We start from the raw sequence: 24,672 nt of genomic DNA on the forward strand, positions 1-24,672 counted from the left end.
CGGAAACCACAACTCTCTTCAATGGCTTTTTTTTTTGTGTTGTTTTTTTTTTTCTCCCGCATCAGTTCCAACTGCACCTCATTCATTTTCTGAAGAGTTGCACCACCCCAAATTTCCCCTTTCTCATGGCCATTTTTTGCCCCCCCTCCCTCCCTGTTCACAGGTTTAAACCGGACCAGCAGTTTCTCCTGCGAGGCACAGAACCGCAAGGGTGTGGCCGCCTCTGGATCAGGCACTGTTACTGGTAAGGGGCAGAGACTTGGCATGAAAAGTCACATGTGAGCGCTAGCACGTCCGCCGTCGTCGCCGAACGACGGCTTCAATCGGTAAAAGAGTTTAAAAGTTCTTTTAAAAAGTTTTTTTTTTTTTAGATTTGAAACGGATTGAAAAATTTTACATTGATTATAATGGAACGATGTTTCGTTTCTGTAATGGATTATGGTCAAAAACCGAAGTATCACTGTACCGCAAAATATATTTTTTTCATTTAGAAAAGTATAATTAGCCTTAGTATAATTAAAAAAATTATCACAATGAAATCACCCTCAAATGTAAGAATGCTTTATATTTATATTCTTTGTGGTTTTTTTTAATGTTTTTTTTTTTCAGTTAAAAATGTTTTATTGATTCATTATATTAATCAGACGTGTGTGAAAACTTTCCTCTCTTCACTTCTTTTAATTTATCTAGATAGCTATCTGGCTATCTCGCTAGCTATCTAGCAATCTCGCTGGCTACCTAGCGATTAGCTATCTATTAGCTATATAGCTAGCTATTCGCTATCTGGCGACTTAGCTACCTCAGAACTATCGCTTTCTAGCTGACTGGCTGTCTAGCTAGGTATCTGTTGGCTAACGATTGGCCAGCTAGCTAGCTTTCTATCTATTTGAGTTACTTCCGGGTTGAGTGAATGCTGGCGCGTGTGGCTGCCGCTGCTCGCCCACAGAAGAACTTATCCTGTGACTGTAAAGTGACCTTGAGAGTTTTGAAAGGCACTTATAAATGAAATGTATTATTATTATTATTATTATTATTATTATTATTATTATTATTCGACTCCATTCTTGTACTAAAAGAAAAGTGAAAATCAGCTTGATTTGCTTGATTTTTTTTTTTTTTCTTTTTTCTTGATCAGTGCTGCCGTCCGCACCTCGCCACCTGACGGCCGTGAACGTCACGCCCACCAGTCTGCAGTTGTCATGGCGACCTGGCTTCGGGGGCGACTATTCGGTCATCCGGTGCACCGTGCAGGTGAGGTTTTTTTTTTTTTTCTTGAAAAATGAAGAAATACCCCACCCACTTTGTCCCACTGAGTAAGCGACTCGGGTTTCGTTCTGGGAAAGTGGGCCTCCTTCAACTCATGTGACGCAACGGTGCCTCTCTTTTGGTGGCCATTACGGATAGCGGCGCCACCCCAAAACGTCTGCTTCTAATAAAACTGTCGTGAGGGGCCGGGGAGGCCCAGCTGAATGGGGCAAAAAAAAATATTCAGGGTTTGTTGTAGAAGGCTCAGAATAAAAAGTCGAAGATGGCAAATAGAAACAGGACAAGGGAACATTTTTTTTAACTCATTCACTGCCAGACTATGTGCAAAAATGTGTCCACTCCAGTGCCAGGGTTTTTGTCATTGTCACTCGAATTCCAGGACCCACAGAATATTGACTTTTAGGACTACATAAACATTAAGTGCAGCGTAAGAAACCGTAGACGCTCTTCTTTCGTCAGGAAAAAAAAAAGAGTTAATTCCTAAATGATATGAGTCTGGAGTTATATGAGCTTGAAATGAAGGCGGCTGTCCAAAATACAATGCAAATATGGGTTTATATATTCATTCATTCAAAGAAGTGCAGAAAATAGTGAAAGTGTTGAAAACAGGAAAAGGCAATCGGAATAATGTGTGAGCCAAACGAGGGGGAATGTGCGGTGATTCAACCAGATGAAGTGCCTGTTCGCAGCCTGGATGTGACTCACGGGGTCAAGAATGATACACATGCGCTTTAGGGGGGGGGGGGTCCGGGACACGCCCCCAAACTCATGATAGATTTTGCAATCGTGAGCGAGTGCAGTAATCATTTGAAAGGTCAATCACCTCCACACACACACATGCGTTTTCATCACTTACGGGGACCACCCTTTCCAAATGATATACAGCTAAAAAAAATTAATCAGGGATGCACATGGTGGCTTTGTCAGCTTATACACACGTTTAAATATACCACCTTATGAAGTTTAGACTTTAGAAAAATAAACAATTTTACATCAGTAATGGGGACTGAATTTCAATATATTTTAATGTATTTAAAGGACAACCGACGTCACCTTTTTGTTTCTTAGCTGCGAATTGGGCATTTTCAGAATGTCCCGCCCCCAGTTCGTGACGTCACGCCAAGACGTCTTGCATTGCTGGAGAATCAAAACAACACACCCAGTTATGAATATGATTCAAATAGTTCTGAAGAGGAAAGCATACATGTTTGCAATCGATTAAATAATTTATTCTGTGCCATTATGAGGCAACATTGAGGGGAGATGTCTCAACGAAAACGAGGCTCAAAATGGCGACCTCCTCCGTTTCCACAGGCTGATAAATTCCTCATATGGAGCTTGGACGCCCTCTTCTGGTGGCTTTTGGGTGCAACACGAGGTCCGCAGAGCAAACAAGTACAGCAAAATACATTGATGTAATGGAAGGACTGCTACAATGCGTCTTTTTTTTCGGTCAGGGGCGTTCCTTTAGTGACGTCACGTACGGACTCGTCACCAACTGTAAAACAAGATTTCCTGAATATTCAGCGCGAGTCTTAAAACGTAAAATATAGCTATATGCGGTGGAATCTTTGTAAAATACGCTCAGTCGAAGTCATTTGAAGCCATTTTACAAATTATGGACACAACTTGTCCAGAGACGTCGGTTGTCCTTTAAATAATTCACCCACGATCCTTACCAGGTATACCTGATGAATGGGGACCTGACACAAATTGTATTACCAATCACAAATAGCAATCTGAATCGAACTGTCAAATGAAAGTCAATTATGTGAATAATCATTGAAATAATTGAATTTAAATTTTTTTGGTTTGTTAAAATATTGTGTGACTTGAATATATAACACACACACACACACACAGACGACAAGCACGTTGTATAATGATGACTTCCAGCACTTGTGTACTCCAAAGCCACAGCGGGGAAGTTGCACGTGGTCAGAGCGGTCCAAGCGGACCACAGCGAGGACTGCGAGCGTTGCAAAGATTGTGCCGAGGCAGCATTCAGGATGTTTGCCTGCGTCCCCACAAAAGCACATGGAAACACACCCCAAAACAAAACAAAAAGACCTAAAATGGTCCTCCCATCAGCACTAGGAACACATCAGTGGCGGATCGGCAAGGCCTAAAAATATCCGAATCACAGACTCATGTTCATTTTATTTTGTCCATGAATTCTTATGAAATCATTGTCTTTCAACTTCCTTTCATTTCTTTTCCCCTGTTGTGCTGCTTCCACATGTGTCTTTTCGTATTTAAGCATTTAACCAATCACATTTCAGCCATCATTTATCATCAGAAATCTACCTGGAGGCCTTCACAATCAGTTCTGCAGGCCCTGTCGCATCAAACATGTCGATCAAATTGTTGCTCTAACCAATCAGACTTTGAGTTGGCGACCCAAGGCCTGCTGGAAGGCGCCGGCAACGTCAGCATTTTCACAAAGTATGATTGGCTAGTCACTCGCTACTACTTCTAGAGAATTTGAGTGAAACGGGCCTCCCTTTTGGACTTTCTTTCACAGGTCAAACGTGTGGACGAGCCGTTCCCCGGAGATCTGGATGAGATGATTTGCAACCAAAATGTCAACGTGCCCGTGGCCGAGTACCTGGTTGAGGACTTGGAGCCCCACAGACGCTACGCCGCCAGGGTTGCGTGTCACAGCAGTCAGGGGCCATCGCGTTGGACGTCTTGGGTGGAGATGCGCACGGCGGAAGGAGGTAAGTTGGCCAACCAGAAATGAGGCACCACAGGCACTTGGATCACCAGAAAAGAGGCACAAAATGGCGACCTCCTGTGGCCACCTCTGTTTCCACAGGCTGATAAATTCCTTATATGGAGCTTGGACGCCCTCTTCTGGTGGCTTTTGGGTGCAACACAAGGTTTTCAGACCAAACAAGTACAGCAAAATACATTGACGTGATGGAAGGACTGCTACAATGCATCTTTTTTTTCGGTCAGGGGCGTTCCTTTAGTGACGTCACGTAGGGACTCGTCACCAACTCAAAAACAAGACTTCCTGAATATTCAGCGCGAGTCTTAAAACGTAAAATGTAGCTATATGCGCTGGAATCTTTGTAAAATACGCTCAGTCGAAGTCATTTGAAGACATTTTACAAATTATGGACACAACTTGTCCGGAGACGTCGGTCGTCCTTTAAGATTGTCTTTTGTGTTGTGTGACATTATTTATGTCGTTTTTTGTTGTTGTTGTTGTTGTTTTGACTTCAAGATGGCGCCGCTAGAGTGGCTGACTTTACAGTAGCTCCTGTATTTTGTTTTTCTACTTCTTCCTTTGCTCTTACTTTCATCACTTTGCTGATGCGAAATGTACATTTCTCCACTGCGAGACGAGTCAAGGCTAAACTTGACTTGTTTCAGCATCACGTTTGCTCTTTGGGCAACCACGTTCTTTTTTTTTTTTTTCCATAGCAAGCGTTTTCCTCCTGCGCTTTTGCTATTTATGCGCTAACCACTTGTTGAGTTGAGCGGCCATCTTGAGACACCACAAATAGTAAACGGCGAGGAATTTTCAGGGGGAAAAAAATAAACAATCCGGGACCTCGTTTTGAGCTCGCTGTCTTTCTCTTTGTGTCTCTGGAGCTTTGTGATTCGTTTCCTTCATTTTTTTGGCTTTGAGCTCACATGGAGCAAGGCACTGTGGGAAAACAGAGAGAAATAGAAGGGGGGGGGAGGGGGTCAAGGGGGTAGAAAGAGGCCTGTGAAGGAAAGGGGAGTGAGTGCTCTGAGGAACTTTTACTATTTTCCCATTACAACCAGAAAGAGAAACGAGCCTTTTTTTTTTTTTTGGGGGGGGGGGGGCAATTGAAAGCAGACATTTGTATCCCCAAAAACCGCTTGAACAGGATTCCTCATGGGGGTCTTATTGTTTCTGTTTTTGGGGGAGGGGGTGCGTTTGTTTCGTGAGCCTTTTGGTGAAATGTGTCATATTTATCAACTGCTTTCACCTGAGAAAGAGCTCACGTTTGTACTCCTGTTACAGTCTACTTAAAGAATGACAATGTCTGGCCCGCTCGCTCGCGTGTATGTAAGTCACCCTTGTTACCGTGGTAACCCCCCCCCCCCCAGGTTTAAAATCTAAACGATCCCACGTGGAGTTGAGAGGACGTCGAATCAGCCGTGGGAGCGCCGGGATTTATTGTTGAACTCTCCCAGCGTTTCGGCCTCGGCGTGACCTTTTCCCAAGAGCGTCTGCCTTTAGCGTGTTCAACAGTCATCGCGTGTGCTTTTTACACACGTGTGTTTTGCCGAATTTGTGCCGGAAACGATTCCTACGAGCAGCGATGGGAAACATGACACCATCTGAGTTAGCAAAAAAAAAAAAAAAAAACCTTCTGGTTCGCTTTTCAAACTTGTTTTTGTGACAACGAACGTCTTTGTGTGCCCTTCGCATAAAAGAAAAAAAAAGGCTCGGCCTCAGAAAGGGGAGAAGAAAAGCGGGAGGGGTGAAGGTACGAGGATTGGGGGAGGAAAATGTAAAGGGGGCGGGGGGGGCGCTTGATTTGTTTTGGCTGGCGTGCCAGAGGCGAGCGCATGTGGAAATAATCAAACGGCAAACACTTGCTGATAGCCATCGCGCTCCGCCCGGACCACGTTTCCCAGAATGCCTCATTCTATAACACACTTGCACACAAATGGACATTTTTGTCCCTTTGAGTTGTCTTGGTCCAACATTGTGTCCACCTGCGTGTAGCACGACAACCTCTTGATGTGTGTTGCAGTGCCCGAAGAGGCGCCGGGCAACGTGACGGCGCTGAGCAATGGCACCCGAGTGCTGCTGGCGTGGGAGGAACCGGCGGGGAAACTCAACGGAGACCTGCGAGGGTATTTGGTGGAACTCAGCGCGCCTGCTGTCACGCAGGTCTGCTCACCCCTCACAAAACCTCACCCGCATTCTCTCGCGCACACCAAGATAGTTCTCTCACGCATGAACGCATACACACACACACACACACACACACACACACGCTGTCTCCCTCTCTCTCTACACAGTCACAATCGTTCACTTTTTCCAATCGACTCACTCACTCACTCACTCACTCACTCACTCACTCACTCACTCACTCACTCACTCACTCACTCACTCACTCACTCACTCTCTCACCTTTACTCACTCACTCTCACACTTTCTCGCTCTCACGGTCCCCCATTCTCTCACACTCACTCACCCTCTCACTCTCACCCTCTCTCACTCTCACCTTCTCTCACTCTCACAGTGCCCCATTCTCTCACACCCACCCACTCACTCACTCTCTCACCCTCACTCCCAATCTTTCACTCTTCCACCCTATCTCTCTCTCTCTCTCTCTCACACTCTCACTATCTCACCCCCCCTCACTCACTCACTCACTCACCCCCACTCACTCACACTCACTCTCTCACCTTCACGCACTCGCTATCTCACTATCTCACTCACTATCTCCCTCACTCACTCTCTCACCCCCACTCACTCTCGCACTCACTCACTCACTCACTCACTCACTCACTCACTCACTCACTCACTCACTCACTCACTCACTCGCTATCTCACTCGCTATCTCACTCGCTATCTCACTATCTCACTCTCGCACTCTCTCACTCACTCACTCACTCACTCACTCACTCGCACTCACTCTCTATCTCACTATCTCACTCACTCCCACTCACTCACTCACTCACTCACTCTCCCACTCACTCACTCACTCTCTCACCACTCACTCACTCACTCACTCACTCACTCACTCACTCACTCACTCACTCACTCACTCACTCACTCACATGTCCCTCCCTTACCCTCCACATAATGGATCTTGCCAAATTATCTCCCCCCTTGGACAGCTTGTCATGGACGCGGGCCTGGACACGGAGCTGTCAATCAACCTGTCGCTCCCGCTGAGCAACGTGACGTTCAAGGTGTGCGCGTACACGGGAGCTGGGCGAGGACCCTGGAGCCCCTCGCAGACTCTGGCGCTCGTCTCTCCCGGTGAGAAAGAAAACACAAATTGTCTCACTCCGCACATGCTGTTGCGTTCACTGACGTCAGATTTGTGCGCGCTGCTTCAGTTTCAAACAAAGTCGAAATTTTTATTTGATTGATAATAACGCCTCTGTTTTTTCTTCTTTTTTTTTCTCATTCATAGAATTCCGAGGTGAGTGATGACACATCGTACGCCGGAAGACTCCCTTCTCTTCCTATCTTCCTTTCTTCTTTCTTCATCTCTGGAGGGAAAAATGGGAGGGAGAAGACGAGAAGAAAAGCGAGGCGAGGTTGCGCCGGTGTCAACTAAATGTAATATTCAATATTGACATCGGCGGCCATCTTTGTTTACTTTGTGTCAAAATGGCGGAGTGTGAGATAAAGACTCACAAGAGTCCATTTTCATTTTTGGTTGATTGTCTTGAAACGATGAATACAATACAATACAAAAAAAGAAGCAAAGTAACAGAATGAATAAGAACAACTTTGACGTGGTCAAAAGTGTAAAAAGATCTCATCCTACCATTATTATTATGTATTTAATTTCTGACATTCAGTGTATTAGCTAACTAGCTAAATATCTTTTAGCTATGTAGCTATCTAAGTGGATAGCTATATAGCTAGCTATCTGTTGGCTATCTACTACCTGGCTAGCTAGCTTTATATCTGTGTAATAGTGACATTCAGTGTATTAGCTAACTAACTGGCTAGCTATTAGCTATATAGCTATCTAGGTGGCTAGCTGTCTAGCCAGCTATCTGTTGGCTATCTACTAGCTGGCTAGTTAGCTTTCTATCTCTTAACGTCCCGGTTGAGTGAATGCTGGTGTGTGTGGCTGCCGCTGCTCACCCACGGAAAAACTGATCCTGTGAGTGTAAAGTGACCTTGAGAGTTTTGAAGGCGCTTAGAAATCAAATATGTTATTATTATTATTACTAACTCCCACCCCTTTTCCGATACAGGCCTTTCATCTCCGCCGGCCTTCTCGTGGCACTGGTGGTATGTGGTGATGGCCGCCACTGGCGCCGTCGCTCTTGGCGCGCTCATGGCCGTCTACGTGGCCAAACTGCGGCGCAAGGAGACCAGATTCGGGTGCGTACGGGTCAGGGTTTGATCGTGATCGTTTTTGTTTTCTACGTTTGCCATGTAATTCAGTGAGTTCAAATTAGGTTGTAGGATTTTGATTCATTTCTGATATCTCATCATTTTTGTTTCAATAGTAGTTTTTAATTGTTATTAACGTATTCACTGCCATTCATGAATTTATTCGGAAATTAAAAATATGACGTAGAGCCCCATTCCCGAATTTGTTTGGATTTTGTCTTTTCATGCTTGGGTGCCGATAAAGTGCTGGTCATGGCCTCTGGCAAAGTTTTTTTCATTTTCACAAGGGATTTCCCTTTTTTGCCATGTTAACGCTATGTTCCAGCTTCAGCTATACAGCTAAAGCTTGAAACGCGATACAGTATAATCAATTTGTATTGTATTTAGTACAGCTGCCCCCATTTCATTCTAATATAACTTCAGACCCATATAAGTTTAAAATGGAATTAACTCTTTTTTTTTTCTGATGAAAGAAAAGATTTGTTTAAAAAAATTGACACGGCAAAAAAAAATGTTGACATGGCATTATTTTTTTCAAAATTTTATTTATTTATTTAGTTTGCTACTTATTTTGCTATTTATTCATTCATAGATCCATTCATTTATTTAGTTATGTATTTATTTAGTTTATTTATTTATTTAGTTATGTATTTATTTAGTTCATTATTTATTTATGTGTTTATTTATTTATTTATTTGATTATTTATTTGGTTAGCTATTTATTTTGCTACTTATTTTGCTATTTATTCATTCATAGATTCATTCAATTTAGTTATGTATTTATTTAGTTTATTTATTTATGTATTTATTTAGTTTATTTATTTATTTATGTGTTTATTTATTTATTTGATTATTTATTTATTTGGTTTGCTATTTATTTTGCTACTTATTTTGCTATTTATTCATTCATAGATTCATTCATTTTAGTTATGTATTTATTTAGTTTATTTATTTAGTTGTGTATTTATTTAGTTCATTATTTATTTATGTGTTTATTTATTTATTTATTTGATTATTTATTTATTTATTTGGTTTGCTATTTATTTTGCTACTTATTTTGCTATTTATTCATTCATAGATTCATTCATTTTAGTTATGTATTTATTTAGTTTATTTAGTAATGTATTTATTTATTTAGTTATGTATTTATTTAGTTCATTATTTATTTATGTGTTTATTTATTTATTTGATTATTTATTTATTTATTTGGTTTGCTATTTATTTTGCTACTTATTTTGCTATTTATTCATTCATAGATTCATTCATTTTAGTTATGTATTTATTTAGTTTATTTATTTATTTCGTTATGTATGTATTTATTTATTTATTTATTTATTAATAACAGTTTTTTTTCCCTGTGGTAATGTGTTTTTGTGTTTTGTTGTTGTTGTTGTTTTTTTATTAGTGATGCGTTTGAGCCCATGATGCACAGCGGAGAGCTGGTGGTCCGCTACCGGGCGCGACGCTCGTACAGCCGCAGGACTACTGAGGCCACGCGTAAGTATTAACAACCTGGGAATGGTGGGACGCAAGCCAAGGGGTTCGTAAAGCGAGGTTTCACTGTACTCATTTGTGATCCAAATAAGGTCCCGTGTCCACGAGTCACAACATGAAGTCGATCCGTGTTAGCATCTAGACGTGTCGCTCAAATGGAAATCGGGCTGATCTCAATGCATACTTTGATGTTTAGTCTTGTGCCGTAATGTGGACGCTTATCATCTGCAAGGAATCTGGCCTGCAAAAACAAATTCCTGCGTGACTACAAACGCACAAAAACGGGCTCACATTCAAGCCGTGGGACGGTTTCAAGTGTTAACATTGCCATGCAGGTTTAAGGAATGTGCGAGGAAACCAGAGAATACCCAGAGAAAACCCACGCAGGCACACACAGGAAGGCTACGGCCTGGATGGAATCTAACCTAAGACCCCTGTGGGAAAAATGCACTATAAGGCATACCTAAAAGAAAAGATTTTTTTCTAAAGCTGACCATGCGCCTCATAATAGCCTTATGCGTCAATGTGTTGTATTGTATTTTGTACAGCTGCCCCCATTTCATTGTAATATAACTTCAGACCCATATAATTTAGGAATTAACTTTTCTTCTGATGCAATAATAGATTTTAAGGTTTCTGAAGCTGTACTGAATGATTATGTAGTCCTAAAACTCAATATTCTGTGGGTCCTGCAATTTGGTTGACAATGACAAAAACCCTGGCACTGGAGTGGACACATTTTTGCGTATCCTTATAATGCGGTGCACCTTATGTATGAATGTTTGAAGGTGCGCCTTATAGTCCAGAAAATACTGTACATCTTAATGTGAATGATTAATTCTCTTTTCTATTGCAATAATAGACCATACAAGACAATACAATAATCTATTTTCAACACTCGTTTTAATACTATCTGGATGTATAATAAAATATACTATTTACTCATATATTAATATTGAATGTGGAAAGAATTATACATAGTATACATACTTTAAAATGATCTGATACAATTACAGATCATTTTATCCCAATCATTGTTAGACAGAATTTGAAACTTACAAAATACAAAATGTAATAGTTTTATGACAAGCTTTTGTTTAAAAAAAAAAAAAGCTCATTTTTGGCATCGTTATTACACTAATAATATTCTTCCAGTTATTACTTTCTGTACTTATTTTTGTACTTACCTTAACGGCATCGAATTTCTCCATGTTATTGTTTTCATGACATCACATATGAGCATATACGTCATGAGATATTACTATTTAATTATTTTTTGTTTGTTTTGTTTTTGTACCCACTCAGTGAACAGTCTGGGCATCAGCGACGAGCTGAGGCAGAAGCTCCAAGATGTGATGGTGGACAGACACAAGTTGACGCTAGGCAAGACGCTGGGAGAAGGTACAAATAATGAATGAGCATACTGCTGTCTCCATTAAATTTCAGCATGCATCAGCCGAGCTCGCCCCATTTTTTTTCTTCTTAAAGGGCCACACTATTTTTTTTTTTTTTGAGACAAATAGTTCAGATTGTTGACAGTGATGTGTTACATATCTTTACAGGGGAATTCGGTTCCGTGATGGAAGGTCAGCTTACACAAGAGGATTCTATTCTCAGGGTGGCTGTCAAGACAATGAAGAGTGAGTGGAGGACTACCTTACACTTTAATATTATACATACTAAGACACCGCTTCCCGGGCGGCCATTTTCCCATTCATTTCAATGGAGGCGCAGTACCGCCGGCGGCCACCAGGGGGTGCTTTCCTCGCGCGCGTGTGTGTGTGTGTTACTTCCGGGTGGAGTGTGTTACTTCATTGCTCACACACAGAAAAACGTTACCAATGACTGTAAACTGTCTTTTAGAGTTTTGAAAGGCGCTTCTAAATTAAATTTAAAGCTAACTCACTAGCTAATAGATAGCTAATAGCTAGCTCGATAGATAGCACGCCATCTAGATCGCAAATAGAGAGCTAGCTAGTCAGCTAAATAGCAAATAGAGAGCTAGCTAGCTTTCAGGTATTATTATTATTATTATTATTATTATTATTATTATTATTATTATTATTATTATTATTATAGTAACATTAAATCGGATCAAATGTATGTATGTGGTGTCGACAGTCTATCAAATTAATTTTCAAATTAATGATTTTTGGGAAGGAGTAACATTTAGCCTGTGTTGTTCGTGATTCAATGGGCAGGCCATTCTCCCATTCATTTCTATGGCGGCACTACCATGGATGGCAGTACCTCCGATGGCCACCAGGGGGTGCTTTCCTCGAGTGATTATTTCCAATGGAAAGTCAGACAATTGGCTTGACCTTGACTTGTGTCTCTTTCCCCAGTCGCCATCTGCACGCGTTCGGAAATGGAGGACTTTCTGCGAGAGGCAACCTGCATGAAGGAATTTGACCACGCCAACGTCATGAGGCTGCTCGGTGAGACGCCGACTCTTTTTGCACGGCGGACGAATTTCTTACAAATCTTTCCGACATTTTCGTCATTACTTTTAGATTTCTCACATGGATATTTGTATTATTGATATTGATTAGAATTGAAACTTGACATTTTATGTATTGTTATTTTTCTCCAATGTAATATACATATTTTTTGAAATAAAACCGATCATAATCCAAGTATATGTAGCCAAATAGTCTGATGATAATTCATAAATATGATTTAATATTTTCTTGTTTATTTCCAGTATCCATTTCAGTCTGTTAAAAAAGTGAAATAATGATGCAGGAAAAATTGTTTTTAAATGACCATTTTAGACAAAATATTTTACATTCATTTTTATCATGAAATATTTTATGTTTGGACAGTAATTTATAATGATAAATGCTTAATATTAGAAGAAATAAAACGTTTTTCAACTTTTTAATTGGTATTTTTTTCTGACTATTTTATATAATAAGAATCATCATCATCATTATAATAATAATAATAATAATAATAATAGATGAGAATGTTTCTTCAGCCGTCATCTGTACTTTTTTTGAAGGTTTCGGACGTTTCGCCTCCTATCTTCGCTTTGTCAGCGAACTAAAAATAAAAAATAAAAAGAAGGAATAATAATAATACACATAATAATAATAATAATACACATAATAAAAATAAAAATAATAAAAAATGTAACTTTTTTTAAAATAAAAAACATTAAAAAAATTTTTGTACTTACCTTAACGGCATCGAATTTCTCCATGTTATTGTTTTCATGACATCACATATGAGCATATACGTCATGAGATATTACTATTTAATTATTTTTTGTTTGTTTTGTTTTTGTACCCACGCAGTGAACAGTCTGGGCATCAGCGACGAGCTGAGACAGAAGCTCCAAGATGTGATGGTGGACAGACACAAGTTGACGCTAGGCAAGACGCTGGGAGAAGGTACAAATAATGAATGAGCATACTGCTGTCTCCATTAAATTTCAGCATGCATCAGCCGAGCTCGCCCCATTTTTTTTCTTCTTAAAGGGCCACGCTATTTTTTTTTTTTTTTTTTTAGACAAATAGTTCAGATTGTTGACAGTGATGTGTTACATATCTTTACAGGGGAATTCGGTTCCGTGATGGAAGGTCAGCTTACACAAGAGGATTCTATTCTCAGGGTGGCTGTCAAGACAATGAAGAGTGAGTGGAGGACTACCTTACACTTTAATATTATACATTCTAAGACACTGCTTCCCGGGCGGCCATTTTCCCATTCATTTCAATGGAGGCGCAGTACCGCCGGCGGCCACCAGGGGGCCCGTTATGGGCTCTCTTCTTTCTGCGCCGCGCGTCTCGTGCCGGGGTGTTCTGTGTGTGTTACTTCCGGGTGGAGTGTGTTACGTCATTGCTCACACACAGAAAAACGTTACCAATGACTGTAAAATGTCCTTTAGAGTTTTGAAAGGCGCTTCTAAATTAAATTTAAAGCTAACTCACTAGCTAATAGCTAGCTCGATAGATAGCACGCCATCTAGATCGCAAATAGAGAGCTAGCTAGTCAGCTAAATAGCAAATAGAGAGCTAGCTAGCTTTCAGGTATTATTATTATTATTATTATTATTATTATTATTATTATTATTATTATTATTATTATTATTATTATAGTAACATTAAATCGGATCAAATGTATGTATGTGGTGTCGACAGTCTATCAAATTAATTTTCAAATTAATGATTTTTGGGAAGGAGTAACATTTAGCCTGTGTTGTTCGTGATTCAATGGGCAGGCCATTCTCCCATTCATTTCTATGGCGGCACTACCATGGATGGCAGTACCTCCGTTGGCCACCAGGGGGTGCTTTCCTCGAGTGATTATTTCCAATGGAAAGTCAGACAATTGGCTTGACCTTGACTTGTGTCTCTTTCCCCAGTCGCCATCTGCACGCGTTCGGAAATGGAGGACTTTCTGCGAGAGGCAACCTGCATGAAGGAATTTGACCACGCCAACGTCATGAGGCTGCTCGGTGAGACGCCGACTCTTTTTGCACGGCGGACGAATTTCTTACAAATCTTTCCGACATTTTCGTCATTACTTTTAGATTTCTCACATGGATATTTGTATTATTGATATTGATTAGAATTGAAACTTGACATTTTATGTATTGTTATTTTTCTCCAATGTAATATATACATATTTTTTGAAATAAAACCGATCATAATCCAAGTATATGTAGCCAAATAGTCTGATGATAATTCATAAATATGATTTAATATTTTCTTGTTTATTTCCAGTATCCATTTCAGTCTGTTAAAAAAGTGAAATAATGATGCAGGAAAAATTGTTTTTAAATGACCATTTTAGACAAAATATTTTACATTCATTTTTATCATGAAATATTTTATGTTTGGACAGTAATTTATAATGATAAATGCTTAATATTAGAAGAAATAAAACGTTTTTCAACTTTTTAATTGGTATTTTTTTCTGACTATTTTATATAATAAGAATCATCATCATCATTATAATAATAATAATAATAATAATAATAGATGAGAATGTTTCTTCAGCCGTCATCTGTACTTTTTTTGAAGGTTTCGGACGTTTCGCCTCCTATCTTCGCTTTGTCAGCGAACTAAAAATAAAAAATAAAAAGAAGGAATAATAATAATACACATAATAATAATAATAATACACATAATAAAAATAAAAATAATAAAAAATGTAACTTTTTTTAAAATAAAAAACATTAAAAAAAAAAATAAAAAAATAAAAAGACAATAAAAAATTATAATAATAATCATCATCATCCTCATAATCATCCTCATAATCATAATAAAAAGACATTTCATTTATAAGCGCCTTTCTAAACTCTGAAGGACACTTTACAGTCACGTAATTTTTTGGGGGGCTGATTTGATGTATGATTTCAATATATGTCAATTTTTACACTTGTAACTATATATTTTTTTTAAATACATGATGTATTTTTGTTTTGAAAGTTGGAATCATATTGTCAATAAAATACCTCTGAAACAAAAATAATATTTTTAAATAAGAATTGGGAACATCGGGGATGTCCAAACGTAATAAAAAAAAAATGAAAATAATAATAATAATACATATAATTTATAAGCACCTTTCAAAACTCTCAAAGTGACTTTACAGTCACGGGATACGTTTTTCTGTGGGTGAGCAGCGGCAGCCACACGCGTTAGCAGTTCATTCAAAATCGCAATGTTTGGCCTTGGCGCAGAATTTCTCTTTGTGTTCAATCAATCAATATCAATCAATCCATTTTGAGGCAACATTGGGGGGATATCTCCCACCTAAAAAAAGAGGCACAAAATGGCGACCTCCTGTGGCCACCTCCGTTTCCACAGGCTGATAAATTCCTTATATGGAGCTTGGATGCCCTCTTCTGGCGGCTTTTGGGTGCAACACAAGGTTTTCAGACCAAACAAGTACAGCAAAATACATTGACGTGATGGAAGGACTGCTACAATGTGTTTGTTTTTTTTTCGATCAGGGGCGTTCCTTCAGTGACGTCACATACGGACTCGTCACCAACTCAAAAACAAGACTTCCGGAATATTCAGTGCGAGTCTTAAGACGTAAACTATAGCTCTATGCGATGGAATCTTTGTAAAATACGCTCAGTAGAAGTCATTTAAAGCCATTTTACAAATTATGGACACAACTTGTCCGGAGACGTCGCTTGTCCTTTAAACTTGATTATTAAACAAAACTATTACCAAAAGTAGAATTTTATTTAATATTTTTTTTATTTAATATTTTATGATATTGATTTTGGATAGATGATAAATATTTTTTATATTTTGTAAAGTCAAAATTGCTCATAAAAAGTTCCAAAAAAAAAAAAAAAAAACATTCTAAATGTGTTCATCGCATCTGGTTAAAAAAAACGAGGTCAAATGTCATACATTTAAAAAAAAAAGTATCTTACGAATTAAATATGACAAAATATCGTACAATAGTCCGATTTCACACTGACCATTCATTATTTTCTCTGTCACCAATGTCACCGAGCATAGATTGAGATGGTCTTGTTTGTCTTGAAAATATTTTCAAATGGCGTCCAAAGTCCGGCCCGCGGGCCAAATGTGGCCCGTGATCAATTTTCATCCGGCCCGCCCGCAACCGCAGTTTGAATCTTTTTCAAACAAAAATGGCAAACGTCGAAAAAAAACCCTCCCAAATGTTGTGTTGCAGGCTAAATGAGAACATGAACGTGTGCGTGGCCGACTTCGGCCTCTCCAAGAAGATCTACAACGGCGACTACTACCGGCAAGGTCGCATCTCCAAGATGCCCGTCAAGTGGATCGCCATCGAGAGTTTGGCCGACCGAGTTTACACCACCAAGAGCGACGTGGTGAGTTCGGCTAACCACGTCGCTCCGATGACACTTGCCGCCATCTTCTTCTTGTTTCTACTCAGTGGTCATTCGGCGTCACCATGTGGGAAATCGCCACCAGGGGGCAAACGCCGTACCCCGGGGTGGAGAACAGCGAGATTTACGATTATTTGAGGCAGGGAAATCGTCTCAAGCAGCCTCCGGATTGCCTGGATAACATGTGAGTGCTAGTTTAGAAACACGCAATTTCAAAGTATATTTTGAGAGCTAGCTAGCTAGCTAGCTATTTACTGACTTCAGAGTAGAGTTGCGCAATCATCACATTTTATGGCGCTCATTATTTTGCCTGACACGATTACAGTAATCCCTCGTTTTTCACGGCTAACGAGGACCTGATACAATTACAGTAATTCCTCGTTTTTCACTATCAATGGGGACCAGCACCACCCGCGATAGATGAAAATCAGCTGGCTGGCTGGCTATCTAGCTGGCTACCTATTAGCTATCTGTTAGCTGGCTATCTAGCTAGGTAGCTGTTTGCTATCTATTAGCTATCTAGCTGACTGGCTGGCTATCTAGCTGGCTACCTATTAGCTGGCTATCTAGCTAGCTAGCTGTTTGCTATCTGTTAGCTATCTAGCTGATTGGCTGGCTATCTAGCTGGCTACCTGTTAGCTTGCTATCTAGCTAGCTAGCTGTTTGCTATCTATTAGCTATCTAGCTGACTGGCTGGCTATCTAGCTGGCTACCTATTAACATCCGACTTATGACCGGCTCGACTTACGACCACCCGTACTTACGACCACGACTTCCAGACCCTATTTTTTAAATTTTAATTCTACGACTGGCGCCGCAACGCGCTAGCAGGCCGGCAACGCGTACGACAATTTTGGCCGGCCAGCCAGCCAGCCAGCCAACATCAAAATCAATATGTATTGTATTGTATTGTATTGTATTGTATTCATCCTGGGTGAAAATGACATGACATGGCGCGTCCTCGCACAGGCGTGTGTCTGCAGACGGTGGAGAGTGAAGGCTTCCCGTCGCCGGTGGTCATCCTGCCATACATGAAACATGGCGACCTGCACACGTACCTGCTCTACTCTCGCCTCGGAGACTCTCCTGTGGTGAGTAAAGGAAAAATGCTTATTTTATGTTGACGTAAATGCTACCTACTCGGGTGCCATCTTGGATTTCCTTTGGGCATGTTAAGCTAACACATGTGTTCAATGTTATCTGTGCGTTGTTGGCCCAGTACCTCCCGTCCCAGATGTTGGTGCGCTTCATGACGGACATCGCCCGCGGCATGGAATACCTCAGCAACAAGAACTTCATCCACAGAGACTTGGCTGCTCGGAACTGCATGTATGCTCCTCATCCGCTACCTGTCACCTATCTATCTTTCATAACTAAAAACATGTTTTTTTTTCCTCCTTAAAGGACAACCGACGTCACTTTTTTGTTTCTTAACTGACATCCGAAAAACGTTTTATAGCATCTAAAATACCCAAAACACGCGGTATGAGATTTTTATTCAAATGCAAAACACCAATAAAAATGACTTAGTGTCCAAAATCTGCCAAAAAAATGAGACACATCCAGTTATGAATATGATTCAAATAGTTCTGAAGAGGAAAGCATAAATGTTTGCAATCGATTAAATAATTTATTTGTGCCATTTTGAGGCAACATTGGGGGGAAATCTCCCACCTAAAAAAAGAGGCACAAAATGGCGACCTCCTGTGGCCACCTCCATTTCCACAGGCTGATAAATTCCTTATATGGAGCTTGGATGCCCTCTTCTGGCGGCTTTTGGGTGCAACACAAGGTTTTCAGACCAAACAAGTACAGCAAAATACATTGACGTGATGGAAGGACTGCTACAATGTGTTTGTTTTTTTTTCGATCAGGGGCGTTCCTTCAGTGACGTCACATACGGACTCGTCACCAACTCAAAAACAAGACTTCCGGAATATTCAGTGCGAGTCTTAAGACGTAAACTATAGCTATATTCGATGGAATCTTTGTAAAATACGCTCAGTAGAAGTCATTTAAAGCCATTTTACAAATTATGGACACAACTTGTCCGGAGACGTCGCTTGTCCTTTAAACTTGATTATTAAACAAAACTATTACCAAAAGTAGAATTTTATTTAATATTTTTTTTATTTAATATTTTATGATATTGATTTTGGATAGATGATAAATATTTTTTATATTTTGTAAAGTCAAAATTGCTCATAAAAAGTTCAAAAAAAAAAAAAAACATTCTAAATGTGTTCATCGCATCTGGTTAAAAAAAACGAGGTCAAATGTCATACATTTAAAAAAAAAGTATCTTACGAATTAAATATGACAAAATATCGTGCAATAGTCCGATTTCACACTGACCATTCATTATTTTCTCTGTCACCAATGTCACCGAGCATAGATTGAGATGGTCTTGTTTGTCTTGAAAATATTTTCAAATGGCGTCCAAAGTCCGGCCCGCGGGCCAAATGTGGCCCGTGATCAATTTTCATCCGGCCCGCCCGCAACCTCAGTTTGAATCTTTTTCAAACAAAAATGGCAAACGTCGAAAAAAAACCCTCCCAAATGTTGTGTTGCAGGCTAAATGAGAACATGAACGTGTGCGTGGCCGACTTCGGCCTCTCCAAGAAGATCTACAACGGCGACTACTACCGGCAAGGTCGCATCTCCAAGATGCCCGTCAAGTGGATCGCCATCGAGAGTTTGGCCGACCGAGTTTACACCACCAAGAGCGACGTGGTGAGTTCCGCTAACCACGTCGCGCCGATGACACTTGCCGCCATCTTCTTCTTGTTTCTACTCAGTGGTCATTCGGCGTCACCATGTGGGAAATCGCCACCAGGGGGCAAACGCCGTACCCCGGGGTGGAGAACAGCGAGATTTACGATTATTTGAGGCAGGGAAATCGTCTCAAGCAGCCTCCGGATTGCCTGGATAACATGTGAGTGCTAGTTTAGAAACACGCAATTTCAAAGTATATTTTGAGAGCTAGCTAGCTAGCTAGCTATTTACTGACTTCAGAGTAGAGTTGCGCAATCATCACATTTTATGGCGCTCATTATTTTGCCTGACACGATTACAGTAATCCCTCGTTTTTCACGGCTAACGAGGACCTGATACAATTACAGTAATTCCTCGTTTTTCACTATCAATGGGGACCAGAACCACCCGCGATAGATGAAAATCAGCTGGCTGGCTGGCTATCTAGCTGGCTACCTATTAGCTATCTGTTAGCTGGCTATCTAGCTAGGTAGCTGTTTGCTATCTATTAGCTATCTAGCTGACTGGCTGGCTATCTAGCTGGCTACCTATTAGCTGGCTATCTAGCTAGCTAGCTGTTTGCTATCTGTTAGCTATCTAGCTGATTGGCTGGCTATCTAGCTGGCTACCTGTTAGCTTGCTATCTAGCTAGCTAGCTGTTTGCTATCTATTAGCTATCTAGCTGACTGGCTGGCTATCTAGCTGGCTACCTATTAACATCCGACTTATGACCGGCTCGACTTACGACCACCCGTACTTACGACCACGACTTCCAGACCCTATTTTTTAAATTTTAATTCTACGACTGGCGCCGCAACGCGCTAGCAGGCCGGCAACGCGTACGACAATTTTGGCCGGCCAGCCAGCCAGCCAGCCAACATCTCACACTCGCACAGCAATTGACTGTGTGATGGCACCAGTGGGGAGAGTTTGCGGGTGATTTTGCCTCCGAGTCTCTATTCAACATTTTAAATGGACTTCGACTTAGGCCCGTTTTGACTTACGACCGTTTGGTCAGAACGGAACTCGGTTGTAAGTCAGATGTTACCTGTACATATTGATTTATATAGCGCTTTAACAACAACTGAAGCTGGAACAAAGCGCTAACATGGAAATAAAGGGAAATATTGCCCCCTTGTGGAAGTGAAAAAAACATTGCCATAGGTCTGGCTAGCGCTTTATCGGCACCCTAGCGAGAAAAACCAAAACCATATTTTCAAGTTCAAGTTCCAAAGGCATTCTGGAATGGCAGTGAATGAGTGAATAAATGATGTGAGGCTCAACGTTGAACGATGATGGTCCATTTGTCCCGTTCCTCAGCTACACTCTGATGTTCTCCTGCTGGTTGCTGAGTCCCAAAGAACGTCCAGCCTTCGAATCGCTTCGTTGCGAGTTAGAAAAAGCCCTGGACGACCTCCCCGACCCGCAAGACCCGGACGAGATCCTTTACGTCAACATGGAGGATTCCTCCATGGAAGTGGGAGCCGTCGGCGGCTGCGACCCTCTCGCGGCTTCCTCCCTGGGCTTGAAAAGTTTGGAGGTGACCACGGCGGAGGTACACCAACCCAACCGCTACGTCTTATGTCCCCAGCACGACAGCGTCCGAGTCCCGGCAGACTCCCTGGAGAGTCTGGACGCTTCTTTAGCTTTCTCGGCCGCCACGTTGCCTGTGCGCTATTCTCGACACGCCGGAACGGACGTCGCCGGTGCGTCCACGCCGGACGTTACCCGGGCGGCCACGCCCGCCATGGCGCTGTTGGACGAATACGAGTTGACCCACAAGGTCGCCTGGCAGTGATCAGCACAATTGACTGAACCGTACCCACCAAGTCAGGGAATGGAACCTTCTTATACCGTCTACCTTTGCACACACACACACACACCCTGATATACATCAGTTAACTCATTCACTGCCAGACGTTGTGCAAAAATGTGTCCACTCCAGTGCCAGGGTTTTTGTCATTTTCACCCAAATTCCAGGACCCAGAGAATATTCAGTTTTAGGACTACATAAACATTCAATACAGCGTTAATTCCTAAGTGATATGAGTCTGGAGTTATCTCAGCTTGAAATGGGGAGAGGTGTCACAAAAACGTCATAAACAATCAATACAGTGTTAGAAAACTTAGACTCTTTTCTTACATCAGAAAAAATAGTTAATTCCTAAGTTATCAGAGTTTGGAGTTATCTGAGCTTGAAATGGGGAAGATGTAAAAAACGTCAAAAACATTCAATACAGTGTTAGAGACCTTAGACTCTCTTCTTTCATCAGAAAAAAAGAGTTAATTCCTAAGTGATATGAGTCTGGAGTTATCTCAGCTTGAAATGGGGAGAGGTGTCACAAAAATGTCAAACATTCAATACAGCGTCAGAAAACTTAGACTCTTTTCTTACATCAGAAAAAAATAGTTAATTCCTAAGTTATATGAGTTTGGAGTTATCTGAGCTTGAAATGGGGGCAGCTCCACATCATATTTTCTATCAAGGTACCAAACAGTCCAAGGTCCGAATGATCCTAGACGGACTTAAAAAAATAGTTTTGGATGCTGATTATTTTTGTACTTTTCCAACTTTGCACTAATGTCTTTTGTATATTCACGAGTACGTTTTTTTATTTTTATTATTATTATTATTTTTTTTTTTACATGAACTCCATATGTGAGACTTTAACTCATTCACTGCCAGACGATGTGCAAAAAAAATGTTTTTTTTGTCATTGTCACTCAAATTGCAGGACCCACAGAAGATTGACTTTTAGTTTCTGATCATCGGGCATAGTGACAAAACCTTCTGGAGCAAACCAGGACTTCCGATGAGAAGGTTTCTTCAGCCGTCATCTGTACTTCTTTGAAGGTGGCGGACGCTTCTTATCCAAGAGGCTTCGTCAGCTAACTAAAATTTGCTGGTAGTTTTGGCCCTATATAGACATCTATATATCCCTACTGTCCAGATGTGGCGCTGCCAGACTCTGCTATGATAGGTCCCTGCTCTCAGGTTGGGGGGGGGGAGCAGAGGACTATTCCCTGAGGCTACACTGATTACGTCTATTGCCCTGCCTGATTATGGGGTCTACACGACAAGCCTGATTGCCCCATTTTTGCTCTGCTATCACCTCATTAGCATAACTAAGCCTATGTTGCCGAAGAAGTCTGTTGTAAAAACGATATAAATTAAACCTCACCCCGCCGTGGTGATTTAGTGAAGGGTTTTGCTGTTTTATGAAAATAGCTTTTCAAACCATCTGTTTCAAACCATGTCCAGATGACGGCGGAAGAAACCTTTTCATCAATGGACCACTCCGGTACGACTAAAGAGCTTACACAGACAGACGAGGACTACATTACTACATTAGCAATCATGCTAATGTCGACAACTGGGCCGATGACCAACATTTTAAAATGATACAAGTTATCGGCTAACAGGTCACGAATGTTGTAGCCTTTTCTGGAGTGGATTAAATTTAGCCTGAACGAAAGGTACGACAGTAGGAGGCGCTCTTGAGGTGAAATGTACATTTTAATGTTGGATTTTGGAGCGGTAGCAATGGTACTCTGCATTGTTGCCTTCACCAGCGTTGTCCCCTTCGCCCCATCTTGAATGTATACAACATTTTTTGTATTCGCCAGAATTTAAGAATTCACCAAGCCACTCCCTGAAAAAAAAGCCTTTTATTTGTCTTGTTTTGATGCTTTTTTATTGACAGTATTTTGTACAAAGAAAATAAATCCATTGGTCTGATGTTGGTTACCATGGAGATAGTGTACACATGTAACAATGGGTGAAAACCAGTGATTCTTTCAGAAGTAGCATGCAATACATATTGAGTTATATAGCGCTTTAACAACAACTCTAGCTGTCGATCATGACAACAAGAATATTACAGAGAAGAAGGGAATGTTTGTTTGAATATATCATTATTGCAGCCAATGAATAATAACTTCTAAAAGAATTGTGATACATAGTAGGGTGTTTTTGTCCCGAAAAAAACGACAATGTATAGTAAGGCGTTTTTAGCTGAAAAAAACGACCATGTATAGTAAGGCGTTTTTGGCCGAAAAAAACCACCATGTATAGTAAGGCATTTTTAGCCGAAAAAAAAGACCATGTATAGTAAGGCATTTTTAGCCGAAAAAAAAGACCATGTATAGTAAGGCGTTTTTAGCCGAAAAAAAAACAACCATGTATAGTAAGGCGTTTTTGGCCGAAAAAAACGACCATGTATAGTAAGGCGTTTTTAGCCGAAAGAAACGACCATGTATAGTAAGGCATTTTTATCCGAAAAAAAACGACCATGTATAGTGGGCATTTTTATCCGAAAAAAAAACACCATGTATAGTAAGGCATTTTTATCCGAAAAAAAACGACCATGTATAGTAAGGCGTTTTTAGCTGAAAAAAACGACCATGTATAGTAAGGCGTTTTTAGCTGAAAAAAACGGCCATGTATAGTAAGGCGTTTTTAGCCGAAAAAAAAACGACCATGTATAGTAAGGCGTTTTTAGCTGAAAAAAAACGACCATGTATAGTAAGGCGTTTTTAGCTGAAAAAAACGACCATGTATAGTAAGGCGTTTTTAGCTGAAAAAAACGACCATGTATAGTAAGGCGTTTTTAGCTGAAAAAAACGACCATGTATAGTAAGGCGTTTTGGGCCGAAAAAAACCACCATGTATAGTAAGGCATTTTTAGCCGAAAAAAAAGACCATGTATAGTAAGGCGTTTTTAGCCGAAAAAAACAACCATGTATAGTAAGGCGTTTTTGGCCGAAAAAAACCACCATGTATAGTAAGGCATTTTTAGCCGAAAAAAAAGACCATGTATAGTAAGGCGTTTTTAGCTGAAAAAAACGACCATGTATAGTAAGGCGTTTTTAGCTGAAAAAAAACGACCATGTATAGTAAGGCGTTTTTAGCTGAAAAAAACGACCATGTATAGTAAGGCGTTTTTAGCTGAAAAAAACGACCATGTATAGTAAGGCGTTTTGGGCCGAAAAAAACCACCATGTATAGTAAGGCATTTTTAGCCGAAAAAAAAGACCATGTATAGTAAGGCGTTTTTAGCCGAAAAAAACAACCATGTATAGTAAGGCGTTTTTGGCCGAAAAAAACCACCATGTATAGTAAGGCATTTTTAGCCGAAAAAAAAGACCATGTATAGTAAGGCGTTTTTAGCTGAAAAAAACGACCATGTATAGTAAGGCGTTTTTAGCTGAAAAAAAACGACCATGTATA

General features: G+C 40.5%; 2 protein-coding genes across 2 annotated transcripts in view; both read left to right on the forward strand.

Annotated features, from left to right (window-relative positions):
- The window catches only part of axl (AXL receptor tyrosine kinase), a 29,839-nt gene extending 6,658 nt beyond the window's left edge, over nt 1-23,181 (forward strand). Inside the window, exons 5-19 of the mRNA XM_089013726.1 lie at nt 164-244; nt 1,136-1,251; nt 3,791-3,986; nt 6,009-6,148; nt 7,105-7,249; nt 8,206-8,335; nt 9,753-9,844; nt 11,147-11,242; nt 11,404-11,481; nt 12,187-12,279; nt 17,658-17,779; nt 17,908-18,017; nt 19,262-19,421; nt 19,487-19,623; nt 20,763-23,181. Of these exons, the coding sequence (XP_088869852.1) occupies nt 164-244; nt 1,136-1,251; nt 3,791-3,986; nt 6,009-6,148; nt 7,105-7,249; nt 8,206-8,335; nt 9,753-9,844; nt 11,147-11,242; nt 11,404-11,481; nt 12,187-12,279; nt 17,658-17,779; nt 17,908-18,017; nt 19,262-19,421; nt 19,487-19,623; nt 20,763-21,240 (2,174 nt within the window). The 3' untranslated portion in view covers nt 21,241-23,181. The remainder of the gene's footprint in view (nt 1-163; nt 245-1,135; nt 1,252-3,790; nt 3,987-6,008; nt 6,149-7,104; nt 7,250-8,205; nt 8,336-9,752; nt 9,845-11,146; nt 11,243-11,403; nt 11,482-12,186; nt 12,280-17,657; nt 17,780-17,907; nt 18,018-19,261; nt 19,422-19,486; nt 19,624-20,762) is intronic.
- Nucleotides 16,360-17,084, forward strand: LOC148888754 (tyrosine-protein kinase receptor UFO-like). Its single transcript, XM_089014508.1, has 2 exons — nt 16,360-16,670; nt 16,736-17,084. The coding sequence occupies exons 1-2, from the start codon at nt 16,467-16,469 to the stop codon at nt 16,874-16,876; spliced, it is 345 nt and encodes a 114-aa protein (XP_088870634.1). The 5' UTR covers nt 16,360-16,466; the 3' UTR covers nt 16,877-17,084.
- Nucleotides 23,182-24,672: the final 1,491 nt, after the last annotated feature.

This window comes from Hippocampus bargibanti, linkage group LG14 (genome assembly GCF_051943395.1).
Source record: "Hippocampus bargibanti isolate YZ-2025 linkage group LG14, ASM5194339v1, whole genome shotgun sequence".
Classification (NCBI taxonomy): domain Eukaryota; kingdom Metazoa; phylum Chordata; class Actinopteri; order Syngnathiformes; family Syngnathidae; genus Hippocampus; species Hippocampus bargibanti.

Bases quoted from the DNA above. Each gene is read 5' to 3' on its own strand.
- LOC148888754 (XM_089014508.1), top strand. From the start codon at position 16,467: ATGGCAAACGTCGAAAAAAAACCCTCCCAAATGTTGTGTTGCAGGCTA. The intron at 16,671-16,735 runs GTGAGTTCGGCT...GTTTCTACTCAG, and splicing joins ACACCACCAAGAGCGACGTG to TGGTCATTCGGCGTCACCAT.